Source organism: Bemisia tabaci, chromosome 1, assembly GCF_918797505.1.
Source record: "Bemisia tabaci chromosome 1, PGI_BMITA_v3".
Classification (NCBI taxonomy): domain Eukaryota; kingdom Metazoa; phylum Arthropoda; class Insecta; order Hemiptera; family Aleyrodidae; genus Bemisia; species Bemisia tabaci.
This window is the reverse complement of record NC_092793.1, coordinates 41,363,747-41,378,447: the sequence shown is the minus strand read 5'-3', so window position 1 is coordinate 41,378,447 and position 14,701 is coordinate 41,363,747. Positions and strand designations below refer to the sequence as shown.

Here is a 14,701-nt window from a genome sequence, read left to right as displayed (position 1 = left end):
CTCCACGGCACCATTCGTTTTCACTTCTTCTTCTTCTCTCAGTGGGTCCTAGGGGTACAAGTACCATACTTGGTACTGGGAAAAATATTGATTAACTCAATATTTTTCCCAACTTCGTGAGTGGGATTTTTCCCTGGGACAAATCTCGCGAAACGGCTCGTGGAGACAAGGCCCTACAATTGATAGTATTTGTTTCGGTTTCTCACGAATCTTGGAATAGGTTTGTCTTTTTCTACAAAAATTCAAAGTGTTTGTATAATAATCGTTGTACGGATTTAGGAGTGATTGCATAATATCAACCTGCGTTTCTTTAATTTTAAACTTTTACAGTAAAAGCTCGTTAAAACGACTTTACAGTTAAGGCAAATGTCCGCTGAACTCGAAATTTTCTTAGGTCTCTTCACGCTCCCATATAAAACAATGTAAAAAAATATGGTTATGACGAAGAAAAATTTTCAGGTTTGGATCTGGATATTAGTAAAATACGAGACTTGTCGAATGATTGTTTTACAAAAAAATCATTAGAAATTAGAGTGATTGTGGCGTGCATACCTTGTTTTACTTGAAGAAAGAGTTGATGGTTGACTGGGCAAGCTAGCCGTCAGAAGCAACAAATAACCCCGCAACATCCTAATGGGAAATCCCCCCCCCCCCCGGTAAAACTTGATGAGACTTTGATATGTTGCTCAGCTAGTCATTTTGATCAAAAGCTCTCATGGCCCCAAAAAGATCCCCTGTGCGGTTTCGAGATATTCGCCGCTTTATGTGCGAGACCGGAGGTCCCGCCGGCCGGACCATTGTGCGGCACTACTCGTACCCTTCCCTTCCAGTCCACTCCGACCTCTCTCCGCTTCTCTGCCACCCATTCCTGAGGCTCGGACTCCGACGCTCACGAGGCTTTGCTCATCGGCACAGGCCCGGGTGGTCTTATCTGAGTGGTGATAAGACCGCACATGGGATCTCTTTGGGGTCGTGAGAGCTTTTGATCAGAATGACTAGCTGAGTAACATATCGAAGTCTCATCAGGTTTTACTGGGGGGGGGGGGGGATTTCCCATAAGGATAGTGCGGGGTTCTTTTTGAAGTTATAACCTTTTTGCTACTTCAAGAGCTTGCTCTTTCATCAAAGGATCTCTTATCCAAATATTATAAGAACGCACTCGAAAAAAACACGTGCATGAAGTTTTCTCTAATTGTAAGTCAGGATGATATGATTCTTTTACATTCTTGTATATTGCATTGCAGTTAACACTGGGTTCCCTAATCTTGTCTTTGTTTTTTGAAATTGTGTTTAATGACTCACTAAACTTCAACCTCAGTTCAACTACTGAATGCTAATCATCCCAGTGCACTTAACCTTTACCTTGTTTATGAATTTCGAGAGCAGTGCTCTAGATAGTTGTAGCCTGTGCCATAGTTTTTCCATAATTTCATGATAAGCACAGTCGCCACCTATGTCTAAAATTCACTTAGAATTTCGTGTTAAGTGTAGAAATGGTTAAAACAAAAAATTGCATGGGTCAAAATTTTCCACGGCCCCTTCATGTTTCATCTTAACGAGTTTTAGGGTAATTTGGCTGTTATTTTACAATTATTAAAATGTTCCCATTGTAGAACTTTTGGCGTCACAAAGAAACACAATTTGTTGACATATTTTTACAATCCATTAGTTTTTCTTTCATTTGCATTAATAATAACAAAAAATAAACACAGTCCTAGAAAAGTAACATCAGTTTGTTGACTTCTTGACTAAAACTGTGTGGTGCTTTTTCTGTTGCAATGCTTGTTTCAGGGTGTCAAGCAAATTTTTCTTTTCTTCTCCCTGACTTTCAAGGTTTTCCCTGTCCTATCGAATTTTCTTGCTCCCTGACTTTCTATGACCTTTTACCAAGATTTGCTTTCAGTCTGTACGATGTTTTCCACCCTTCAAAGCAATGGATTACAATTCAAGAATAAAAACCTTTCTGCAGTCCTTGGGTGTCAACATAAACTCTCGTAAAAAAGATTCCTTTCCTTCTTCCACTATTACAGCATAATTTGTACTTAATAGTAATGCTTTGGAAGATCTTTGCTTATTCCTTCAAAAAACCTTATAGAAAGAGCCGTATGCAAAAACGACATTTTTCACCCCCCCCCCCCCCACTAATACTTATTCAATTTTCGTCTATCAGTTACTAAAACTGGAGCGCTTCTTTCCCCAAATTTTCAAATACCCAAAAAATTTTGGGGGGCGCTAGGGGGGGGGGGGGGTGGAAGTCAAAACCTGTGAACCTCGATATCTTTCGAACGAAACAAGATATTGAGGCCCGGTTTGGACGAAAAATCGTCTAAAATTGCATACTTTGAGATTCTAAAGGTCAAAATCCCAAAATTACATTTTTAACTTAACTTATGTGCTTTTTGTCAGTTTTTGAGGAAAAACAATTTCTTTTAAACACACATAACTGAAAGAGCACAATTTTGTATTTGAACCAAAACCAGTTTTTCAAATTGCTCGTCTTTTTCCGCATCCAACGAGTGGTCATATAAACCGGGGAACCGAACGGTTCCGGAGTTATGATCGATTGAAGTTTCCGCTCAACGCGCGCCGACCGATTTTCGCGCGCAAAAAAATCGGATTTGACTGTTATTAAATCAGATCGAATGTTCAAACTGAGCAGAATGCATTATTAGGGACTCTTGAGGGTCGCTGAGTTCAGAAATTACAGGTACCTCCAGAAATTCACGTTTTTAAAATTGCAGCAACGTACAGGACCACTGAGCGGCCGGTCGGCCGCTCAGTGGGCCTCTAGAATAGCGCTACGGAGCTGTAATTTTAAAAACGAGAATTTTTCGCGAAACGTGAAAAATCGCGATCTTCGACGGGAGTTCGCATCTCTCCCGGTTTTGCGTTCTTCTTCCCTGACTTTCCCAGACTTCTCCCTGACCAATTTCATCTCCCTGACTTTCTCGGTCGCTAGACACTCTGTATGTTTGCAAAATATCTTTCTTCATATTTCATTTGGAACTTGGGGTAAAACTTACAGAAATAAATTGAATTCAAACCCAAATTTTCTTCATATTTATGTATAAACAGTCTATCCATATTTAACTATTCTCAACCGCTGGAAAAAGAAAAGTAGAAAAGAAAGCATGAGAGCAGTGTATCAAATACAGAGAGATTATGAACATAGTAACTTGACAATAAGGTGAGGAGGTAAAGAGCCCTGAATGTCTGGGAGCTTAGTGGCTCTCAGTACATCGAGAGCGCTACTACTGCTTAGCGATTGAGGGTCTATAAAATCGACAGAATGTGTCAGATTTGGTAGGGGCCACGATGGTCCAGCCCCTCCCTCCTCCCCCATAATTTTTGAACGCATTACTTCTTGAGGCGGAACCATCAAAAGTGCCTCAAATTACAAGTTGGAAAGATGAATGAATCATTCAAAGAGTAATCAACAATTTTAGAACCTTCTGGAGAAGTTTGGGAAGTGAGGAAAAGGGGGGTGGGGGAGAAAAAAAGAGGGGAAATTCTCGACTCCAAAAATTGATTAGGGTGAACTTAAACAAGCCATGGTGCCAACAGCCATGCGCCAGTCAACATCATACAAAATCAGTAAAGTGATGAATATAGTCCCATAATCCATAAGGGGGGAAACAGTACCTTTGCAGATTTTCAACATGCAAGATTGCTGCTTGTTTTTAGGAATGTCCTTACAAAGATTGCCAGAGGGAGGGAGATAATATCTGACTGCAAAAAAATTACGAAAAAATGCATAAAGCTATATCCCTGGAGACAGACGGTTGATGAGAGGAACTGAGTGAAATATACGTTCTCATCAGAAAATAACAAAATTAAGTACTAACCTGCATTCTTTGAGAGAGACTTCAGCTCAGGTCTGACGGTCTGTTTTGCTTCCTCTAATATTTTTATGAGAGCTCCTGCTTGACTACGTTCTTTTGGAGTAAAAAATGTGAACGCAGTACCTTGCTTTTGATATCGCGCAGTTCTTCCAATTCTATGAATATAGTCTTCCGTGTTGAGAGGAAAATCGTAGTTAATTACATGTTTCACATCATTTATGTCTGATAACAGATCATGAAATAACTTTAGTAAACGCAAGAGACCATCAATGAAGATAAATTGAAAGACACTTCGATAGACGGTAGTTTTTTTCCAGGTATAGTCTAACTATTGAAAATGAATGCCTCTTAAACAAACCATCTCAAGAAGTCACCGAACCTGAGTTTAAGGAGCGGTTAGCTCAGGATAGTGTTGAAAAATTAATTTTACGACAAAATTTGATTTTTTTAGAATAGTTAAAAAAATAGGGGGAAAGAGGCTTCGCCTCTGAAGCTTTGGATTTGCCCTAGTCACATTCATATGATTTGGTTACAAATAGATGGTATATGGAAACTAACGCAAATCTCTTGCAAAAGACACTTGGGACCGTCCAGAAAAAATCTTTCGTCCAATATATCAATCAATACACAAGAAATTTATTTATTAAAATTTGGAAAAAAGGCAAAAATCCGAAGTCTTCATATGGCTATCTATACCCAAGCTCACTTCTAGAAGTTCACATAAAAGTCTCCTGTTACAAGTCTATGCTGTTTTTTGATCAAGTAAATGTGGAGACCTATTGGCTAAGATGCTACTGGGTATACCTGAGCCATAGTCACAGCTATCTGATAACAAAGCTGCATAAAATATAACATTGTCCTGAGTGCAGTTGCAGCCTTCAGTTGAAATCAGTTTAATCAAGGAATCGACCACCTTAAAAAGAGGGATGCTTAAACATAAGAGGGCGCAGTACGTTTTAAACACTTTTAATGCGGTCAACGTACCACCCGCGATTTTTTTTGCGGAAATGTCAACTAGAAGGCTTACTGATTGAGGAACAACATACCACGAAATCTGTAGTTTGGCCGTTTTTGAGAAAATGCTATTTTTCGCTTTTTTGGCGAGAATTTCGGGTCAAGGTGCTGAAAAAGACAAGTCAGGCTGTTTTTGTGGCTCGTAAATGCATATCCCATTTATTCGTAGTGAATCAAGTGCCAGTAGATAGCTATTTGTGCATATTGTCCAAAATACATATCCATAAATCCACGACTTTCGAGTTTTTGGGGGGTTAGTCAAGGAGAAACCCGAAAAAAAGAGGGTTAACCCAGAACAAATTCCTTAGCAAACTTTTCCTATGTAAGCGTCTTCAGTAGGTCCTATTTAACAACATACGTTTATCACGGTTCGATCCCAGAACACCCCCCCCCCCCATTGCCTGAATTTCAACATGGCGGCCATAATAAGGCCTCTGGGAGTTCGATTTTTTTTAAAATACGCATACAGTGTCATGTGAGGTATCAAATTCCTATGTAATATTGGTCATAGATTTCAGATATGAAGTTAAAAAAGTCCCCCGATCAAAGGGGGTACCCCAAATCCAAGATGGCAGCCAATTTTGAGAGACAAGAGGGTGGATTTTTAAAAAGTTCGCGTGATAAGGCAAGTGAGGTATCATTTCCTATGTAATTTTGGTCGTAGCTTTCATTTACGAAGTCACAAAAGCCCTCAAGTCAAACTGGAATCAGTCTGACTCAAGTCGAACCCTGAAGATGAACTACCCTGAGTCAGACTGGAATCAGTCTGACTCAGGGTAGTTCATGAAACATAGCCTGACGTCAGGTTGATTCACTTTTACTAGGGATGGTCACGTGAATATTTCAAAAATTCACCCTCCTGCCTTTCAAATTTGGCAGCCATCTTGGCATTTGGAGCAATCCGATTGACTTGAGGGCTTGTATGACTTCGTAAATGAAAGCTACGACCAAAATTACATAGGAAATGATACCTCACTTGCCTTCTCACGCGAACTTTTTAAAAATCTACCCTCTTGCCTCTCAAAATTAGCTGCCATCTTGGATTTGCGGTACTCCCTTTGATCGAGGGACTTTTTTAACTTCATATCTGAAATCTATGACCAATATTACAAAGGAATTGACACCTCACATGACACTGTATGCGTATTTTAAAAAAATCGAACTCCCAGAGTCCTTATTATGGCCACCATTTTGAAATTTAGGCAATGGGGGGGGGGGGGGGTTCTGGGATCGAACCGTGATAAACTATTGGTATGTTGTTAAATAGGACCTACTGAAGACGTTTACATAGGAAAAGTTTGTTAAGCAATTTGTTCTGGGTTAACCCTCTTTTTTTCGGGTTTCTCCTTGACTAACCCCCCCAAAAACTCGAAAGTCGTGGATTTAAGGATATATATTTTGGACAATATGCACGAATAGCTATCTACTGGCACTTGATTCACTACGAATAAATGGGATATGCATTTACAAGCCACAAAAACAGCCTAACTTGACTTTTTCAGCACCTCGACCCGAAATTCCCGCCAAAAAAGCAAAAAATAGCATTTTCTCAAAAACGGCCAAACTACAGATTTCGCGGTATGTTATTCCTCAATCAGTAGGCCTTCTAGTTGACATTTCCGCAAAACAAATCGCGGGTGGTATGTTGACCGCATTAAAAGTATTTTAAACGTACTATGAGGGGTGTATGCAAAATCAGTGGGCCCCCCCCCCCCCTTTGGATTTTGACCAATTCTCAGTCACGGTTTGTCTTAGAGGGAGTTAAATGAAACTGTGTTGTCCATTCAAAATTCCTTCGGGATCTTAAAATGAGATGCGTACACAGTCATTTAAGCCTAAGATTGAAATATTCTGTCTACCTCTTCAAAAATCAAATCGATTTTTGTGTTTTGGGCCCTGGAATGGCCTACTGACTTACGGTTTGGACGGAACTTCCTTGCATTAAAGTAGGTACATTTTTGTTAAGGGATTATGACCCCCCTCGCCCCCCCGGGGTTGGGGATAAAGGGCAACTTTCGAATCTCGAGTGGGAACCCCCATCGTGTGATACCTCGTTAGAAAGAACTTGAAAAAAGACAATTATTCGCGGTAATTGCAGTTTGCCATTTATCACCGTCACAAAATGGCGGCTGGATCAAGTTCAAAATGGCGGAAAATTGATATCTTGATCGTTAAGCGGTGGATTTTGATGAAACTCAGTAACCAGGGGTATTTTTTTCAGGAAAAGTACGAATCTGACATCAGAGAACAAAAAATATTGCGATGTTTTATAATTGGCAGGCTTTCAAAAGGAGGTCATATCGGTTTTTTCGAGAACTTGAACCTACCACCGTGATACCTTCCTGGGGGGCAAGGGGGACATAACTCTACACCAAAAATGTACCTACTTTAATTCAAGGAAGTTTCGTTCAAACCGTAAGTCAATATCTGCGACCGTTCTCGAGGTAGTAACATTTTTGGTGAGGAGTTATGATCCCTTTGTCCCCCAGGGAGGTGGGTAGTAGGTTCAACTTCTCGAAAAAATCGATATGACCGCCATTTGAGAGCCTGCCAATTATAAAACATCGCATATTTTTTGTATTCTGATGTCAGATTCGTACTTTTCCTGAAAAAAATACCCCTGGTTACTGAGTTACATCAAAATCCACCGCTTAACGATCAAGATATCAATTTTCCGCCATTTTGAACTTGATCCAGCCGCCACTTTGTGACGGTGATAAATGGCAACCTGCAATTACCGCGAATAATTGTCTTTTTTCAAGTTCTTTCTAACGAGGTATCACACGATGGGGGTTCCCATTCGAGATTCGAAAGTTGCCCTTTATCCCCAACCCCTGGAGGGCGAGGGGGGTCATGATCCCTTACCAAAAATGTACCTACTTTAATGCAAGGAAGTTTCGTTCAAACCGTAAGTCAATATCTACAACCATTCTTGAGGTATTAACAAATACCCACACCTTGTGCACACCCTGTATAGAAAAAGACACCCCCCCCCCCACCAGAACAAAGTGAGGGTTTGTGAAATATATAGAAAAATCCACCACATGTAGCTGAATCAACCACCGCAAAACGCGCTTTGATATCTAAATCAGAAAACAATTTATAGTCGGAATTGAGCATTAAAATACCTGCAGAATTTAATGGAAATCGGGGACTTTGATCCCCCGCATCTCGAAAACCCTATATCAAGTGTCTCGGGACCAAGTGCATTCGATGGTCCGCCCGAAACGACCTGATAATGACCCATGACGGCACAGGTTTTCTCACGCCAAAACTGTGAAAAAATGGGCCCAAAACACCCCAACACTAAAAAAAAAGCCCAATTTTCGGCAAATGAAGCGTCGGAGCATTTCGGAACCCTGCTCAATCGATTCCTGGTCCAGAAATACATACATTTCATTATGCTTTTATCATTTTACATATGCACACCCCATCGGAATTTATTCGTCGATCGTCTTTGAAGGCCATTCTAGCGCCAAAAACACAAAAACCGATTTAATTTTCGTAGAGCTCGACAGAATATTTCCATTTTAGGCTTAAATGACTGTGTAAGCATCTCATTTTCAGATTCTGAAGGAATTTTGAATGGGCAACACAGTTCCATTTACCTCTTTCTGAGACGAACCGTGGCAGTATGTTATTCGTTACTACAGGATATGTCTTTTTCCAAAATTGCAAGTCCTGAAATGAATTTATTTCCGCGTAGTAGCGTTGCCAAGTTGAAAAACATTGATTCCCATATCTTTTGAACGAATAATGATATTGAGAGATAGTTTGCGCTGAAATTCTCCAAAAATTGCATTCTTTGGAAATATGCCATAAAAGGTAACTTAAATTTGCAATAATGTCATTTGTCATAGTTCCTTAAAAACCAATTTTTTTTCAACCCTAGTATATCTTCAAATGCTGTATTATCAATTGGAACAAAACACTGTCCATTTTATTTGTCGTACTTTTCCGTAAATTTTGAAATACTAACTGCTGCGGGCGCCCTACGGGCGCCCTCCACAGCTAGCAATGGTGGTGCAGTAGCTTATTTGTAATCGGAGCGATTATTTGAATCTATTTAATAATGATGATGATTCTGCGGCAGGAGATCAAGGAATTTAACTGCCTCTCTGCGTTACAGGGTGGAGACTGCCATTCTACCGAAAAATGTTATAAAAAGCTCGCATTATTAGTTTTTCTTTTTTTGTGTGTTATTTTTAATTTTTTTTTATTTTTATTTTTTGATAATTTTCTAATGACTATGAGGCTTTTGGGATTTATAAAAGATCGAAGCACCTCTTTGCCTTTGGGAAGAATTTGGACTTCAAAATTTTTGTACGATGTAGCTCGTGAGAGTGCAACATATAGTTGACCATGGCCAAAAACTGTTTGGGGTAAATAAATGCCGACTCGCTTCAGTCCCACGCTTCAGTGTTTGACCCTTAGCTTTGATGATGGTCATGCAGAACGCAATGCGAATTGGAAATTGTCGCCTCTTAAAAGAGAAAGGGAGAGAGGAGTCTGCAGGTGACAAATCAATTCTTGGCAGTGAAATTCTTTCACTGGCCTTCTCGCCGGAAATGACCTGCAAATCAAGACAATTTTCATAGCGTTTCCAGACGATCAATCGGGTACCATTCGATAAACCTTTAGAAACGTTGAGGTTTCTTAAAAGCATGACAAAAACCCCCTCCTAAAGTGTGAGTTTAAGCGGTGGTAAGCCACTAAGATTAAGACTGTCCAAGAATTCGAGGGGAAAATTGAGAGCCTCTCCCTCTTCCTCTACAATGAGCCTGTTAACACTGAAGTACGTTTTAGAGACACCTGAAAGAACTTCAACAACCTTGTCGTTAATTTCATTGAAATGCTTATTATTAGGGGCCAGAATTGCGCAGTTTGTGAAATCTACGTTCGAACATGAGGAAGCTATCTTTTCCATAAATTTCAGTAATAACATCAGTTTCAGTAATACTGCTTGTCGGTAAATCAATGAATTCCGGCATGACCTTTTTTAGCAGAAAGGTAAACACCATCACCTATTTCGAGTTAAAATTTTGCAAACTCCGCTTCGTCTTGCAAAGTTCTCATATTTTGAGTAAGTTTTCTGATTTTGAAAAGAGGTCGAAGTGGTGAGAATTTGATTGCATTTTGCACCAATGTTTGGCGAGAAGCATGCGGAACAACGGGTAAAACCTGTCTAAAATCACCACCCTAGACGACAATTTTTCCTCGAAAAGGGATATCATTACCCATTCTCTAAGAAGTCGGTCGATGCATGCCAGAGCATGCGTGATAACCATGGGAGCTTCACCCCAAAAAATGATCGTTGTTTTCCGAATAGTCTCACAATCAGCCTCTCTTGAGCTAACCGTCAGACTCGACACAAAATTCTCATTTAGAACCGAAGGAATTTTGAATTTGCTATGAACCGGCCGACCGTTAGGTAGCAACGATGCGGCGATACCTGACCAAGCAACGGAGATGACGTCTAAGTTTTCCTTTGTACAATACGCAGTAAGACATTCTTAAACGAAAGTTTTTCCCGATCCTCCTGGACCATCGATGAAAATCGCATTACACGTGTAAGATGGATTTTGGATGAGACAAAATATTTCAGAAATAATTTGATGTTGCTCTGGGTTAGCGGCAGAAATCATGGAATCATAGTTTTAGGGGGAGGAGAGTCAGGCTCCGACCCTTGAAGATTCAGGTTAATTGGAAGCAATTCCGGAAGATCAAATGATGATATTGAAAATCCATGAAGTCTTAATGTGCTTTCAATAGCAAAAAGCCGATCAACGTAGTCGACCGACCAACAAAATAAAGAGAGAGGAAGAAACAAAGTATCAAGCAAATTTGAAACAAAATTGGAAAGAGAAAAAAACAAATAAGAATGAAATGTCCATAACAATACGTGTTGTTAGCAATACGTGTGCGCACCGCTGCAGTTAATAAGTCAGGGTCAGTTAAACCGCCAGGATGCCTATCAAGAAGTGGTGAAGCTGAGTAGCAGAGAGATTGCGACGGAATGTGGGTGGTAAGTGACGAACGACAATGCGACCCAAACCTTCTTTGAGGTTGGTGGGAGGAAAGCTAAACGAAAGAAAACGGAGGTAGCCGAAAGAACGTGGTGGGAGGGATGGCTGAGACCCTAGGGGGGGGGTATCTAGGGACGGGCAAGCAGGTAGCGGCCAGATGACCGCTCGAAACAGCTGAACTTTACTCGTCGATAAAAGTAAGAAAATTTGAGAAAATCGAAAAAACAATTACAGAACAAACAATACAGCCTGCAAATCTACAGATCAGAAGCTTTCATTTAAAAAAAACCCCATGCAAATCGGTCCGGTGGTTCTCTCAAAGTTAATGTCCCAAAATGCGGACTTTAGTCTGAATAAATGGGAGAAAATTTGAGCCCAGCTAAACTTCACTCGTCGATAAAAGTAAGACAATTTGAGAAAATCGAAAAAACGATCTCAGCCTGCAAATCTACAGATCACAGGCTTTCATTTAAAACAAAAAGCATGCAAATCGGTCCGGTGGTTCTCTCAAAGTTAACGTCCAAAGATTCGGACCTCCGTTTTAATGCATCGACGAAAATTTGAGAAAATTATGGGAGAAAATTTGAGAAAATCGAAAAAACGATCACAGCCTGCAAATCTACAGCTCAGGGGCTTTCATTTAAAAAAAAAGATAACGCAAATCGGTCCGGTGGTTCTCTCAAAGTTAATGCCCCAAGATTCGGAACTTTGCATTTTAATATATAGGATTCTAGCTCCAAGGAAAACAATTGGTGCGCTTGATATGAGCTATCAAAGTTTACACTCTGCGCGCGCCAACTCGAAGCCAAGCCCCGCACGCTGTTCGGAGTCGTCTGCACACCGCCTCCCTTAAGGCTTTACCAGGTCGTTCCTATGTATTACACAGTACAACAAATTTCGGGTTTCGGTTTGTCCTTCGAACCAAACCAATTTTTTTCGATTCCTAGGTGATATGGAAGTCCGAAAATGCCCATAATAACTTCAGGAAATTTGGCTGATGCTCAGGGCGCCGCCATTTTGAATTTTCCAAAATTGAGAAAACCCACGATCAGTTTTTTGGAAATATCTCCTCAACGGTTAATCTGATGAAAAAAAAAAACAAAAAAAAACCCGCAGAAAGAACATACAATTTCCTACCGAAATCATCCTCCTTTGTTTTTCCTAGCTTAATTTTTTGGTCGTAAAATTAACGTTATCTTCAAAAATTAGCTTAAAAAATGCGTATTTTTGCTGATTGTAGGAGAAACTTTGCTTCATGTCTCCAGCCACGATTATCTGAGTGAAGAACTGTTATGCTTATTGAAAAGAGCGTAAAATTTACTTCTAGAAAATATGTGTCAATGGTTCCTAAACTTGATTTAATCCTGAGAAAAAGCAGTTTATTAGCTCCGCCCTAAAATTGTGATTTTGTCGACCATCTCCTTTATAATCAAGAAAAAAGAAGAAAAAAGAAAAAAAAAACCTGAAAACGTGGCCCAAAGTGTGTAACAACGTGGCTAAATAGTCCTGGGCCCACACTATTTTTTTTTTTGGGCGGGGGGGGGGGGGGGGGCAAAGCCAAAAAGTTCAAACATTTTCAATCAGATCCAAATATTTTGAGCTTTAATGAGGATCAGTACAAAACTGATGGGGGAGAGTGTTCAGCTCAGGCAGTTGGCATTGGACTATTAAGTTGAGGTCACATCGAGAGATCTATAATTTTGGGTCTTTTCATACCTCATCAGGAGATCACACTCGTCAGTGAGATCAAAAGCCGAAAAAAAAAAAATTTCCAATCAGAATTAAAAATTTTGAGCACTATAATCAGTACCAGTACCAAACTTGTACTTCCAACTTGTGCTTTGATGCCGTCTTGGATTTTGGACGATTTTCAGTTGGGTTCGTTAACGACTGACGAGTGTGATCTCCTGATGGGGTATGAAAAGACCCAAAATTATAGATCTCTCGATGTGACCTCAACTCAATAGTCCAATGCAAACTGCCTGAGCTGAACACTCTTCCCCATCAGTTTTGTACTGATCCTCATTAAAGCTCAAAAATTTTGGATCTGATTGAGAATGTTTGAACTTTTTGGCTTTGGCCCCCCCCCCCCCCCAAAAAAAAAAACATAGTGTGGGCCCAGTACTATTTAACCACGTTGTTACACACTTTCGGCATTTTCGGACTTCCATATCACCTAGGAATCGAAAAAAATTGGTTTGGTTCGAAGCATGTTGAGCGGTGTTATGTTAAGGACTTTCTATTTTAAGCCTTTCAGAGGTACTCCAGTGAATTTTTGGAGCTCTCACGGACTAGTGATGCCATTTTGTGCGCATTTGTAAGGTTTTTTTTCTCAATTTTACAGACGTGAGACTTCAGTAAGACTGAAAGCTGTGTAAGTTTTGGGTAGGAACATAAAAAGAAAATAAAAATAGGGGTGTATCTATTTCCTGTGTTGCCAAATTTGCGAGAAAAATCGTGCCAAAGAGCCAATGGTGGCAAAATTTTTATAAATCGCCACGTCAAGGTTTAAGAAATTGGAGGTGCAACTTTCATATTGGAGTATAAAACAGAACGTACCCATCATCACAACATATCAAAAAAACATAGTTGTACCTGGATTCCCACAATGTGAAAATTGACTAGGATGCCACGTTTTGTGGCCTTTTTTATGTTTAAGGTAGCTCTTTTGAATATTTTTCTTAATAAATTTCTTTAATTTTTCTTAAATAGGTTCTTACGTTGATCTGACCCAAACACAGCGTAGAATTGCGATAAGAGACTTCACTGCAAATTATTTGGACCGACCGTTAAGATAAATTTATCTGCATAACGGATGAAAAATTGTTCAATGAATTAACCTGAGTATGCATGCAAAATATCTGAAATATATTAAGTCCACAAAATTCATTGAATACAAAGCTAAATCTTACATTGGAAAAAAGATGTTAAATTGCAAAGTCCTGGATCTATAAAAATCGATTGATGTACCCGAAACAGTCGATACATTAAAGTTAAACCTAGGTCTCCACAGCTAGTCTCTTTCTTTGTCACATGTATGCAATGGGCGCGCATCTGTGGTCCATAAGTAGAAAAAAAAAAACAAGTAGCAAAAGCTACCTGCTGAGGGGGCGCCGCCCCCCAGACCCCCCCCCCTTTCAAATTATAAATGTGAGACTTTGAGTATCATAGAAGTCGTGCGGCGACATGCCGAATGAAATGCCACAATTAAAATTATTGGCTCAGATGATGAGCTGATAAAAGCCTTACCTAGTAATTTGGGAACATTTCTGACACAGTTTGGTTGCTTTAACTATCACTTTGATTTGCGAAATACAAATCGTTTTTACTTCGTATGTAGTTAAATTTGATTTTGACTGACTTAGTTTCTGATGGATTCAAACTCATAATATACATTTAGATTCAAGGAAAGAAAAATGCAGATGAGCTACACCTCACAGGATTAAAAATAAATAATCCGAAGAAGTGATGGAATGAATGATAATTGTTTACTACAGTAAATACTATACCTAGGATTCATAGGAATTTTAAAAAAAATCCCACCCATCACTAAAATAACCCATATGTATATACTCGTGGTGCCTGCTCTCGGCTCGATTTCGCCGAATGGAATTCTTTATCATCGCGGTTGTCCTTGTTGCGTGCGGGAGGAAATGAAGGCGCGCTCGCAGTAGCAAGAAGCAGACGCGCCAGGTTGCTTGCGACGCGTGAATGTAGCTTAACCTCCACAGATTAACAAACCGTCGAGTAGCCACGCGAAAAGTCCTACACCATGGACGAAGATATTACATAGAGAAAAAAAAGGAGGTATTTGCATCT

General features: G+C 39.8%; 1 protein-coding gene across 12 annotated transcripts in view; it reads right to left on the bottom strand.

Moving 5' to 3' along the window:
• LOC109037059 (ATP-dependent RNA helicase p62) overlaps positions 1–14,701 on the bottom strand; it is a 120,084-nt gene that overhangs the window by 40,348 nt on the left and 65,035 nt on the right. For 10 of the 12 annotated variants that reach the window (XM_072301077.1, XM_019051551.2, XM_019051554.2 and 7 more), the window contains one exon: positions 3,846–4,064. The exons of 1 other annotated variant lie outside the window; for it this stretch is intronic. In XM_072301077.1, coding sequence (XP_072157178.1) covers positions 3,846–4,064 — 219 coding nt within the window. Of the gene's footprint in view, positions 1–3,071; positions 3,104–3,845; positions 4,065–14,701 lie in introns of those variants that run through there. One more of the 12 variants, XM_072301080.1, reaches the window with a different exon arrangement.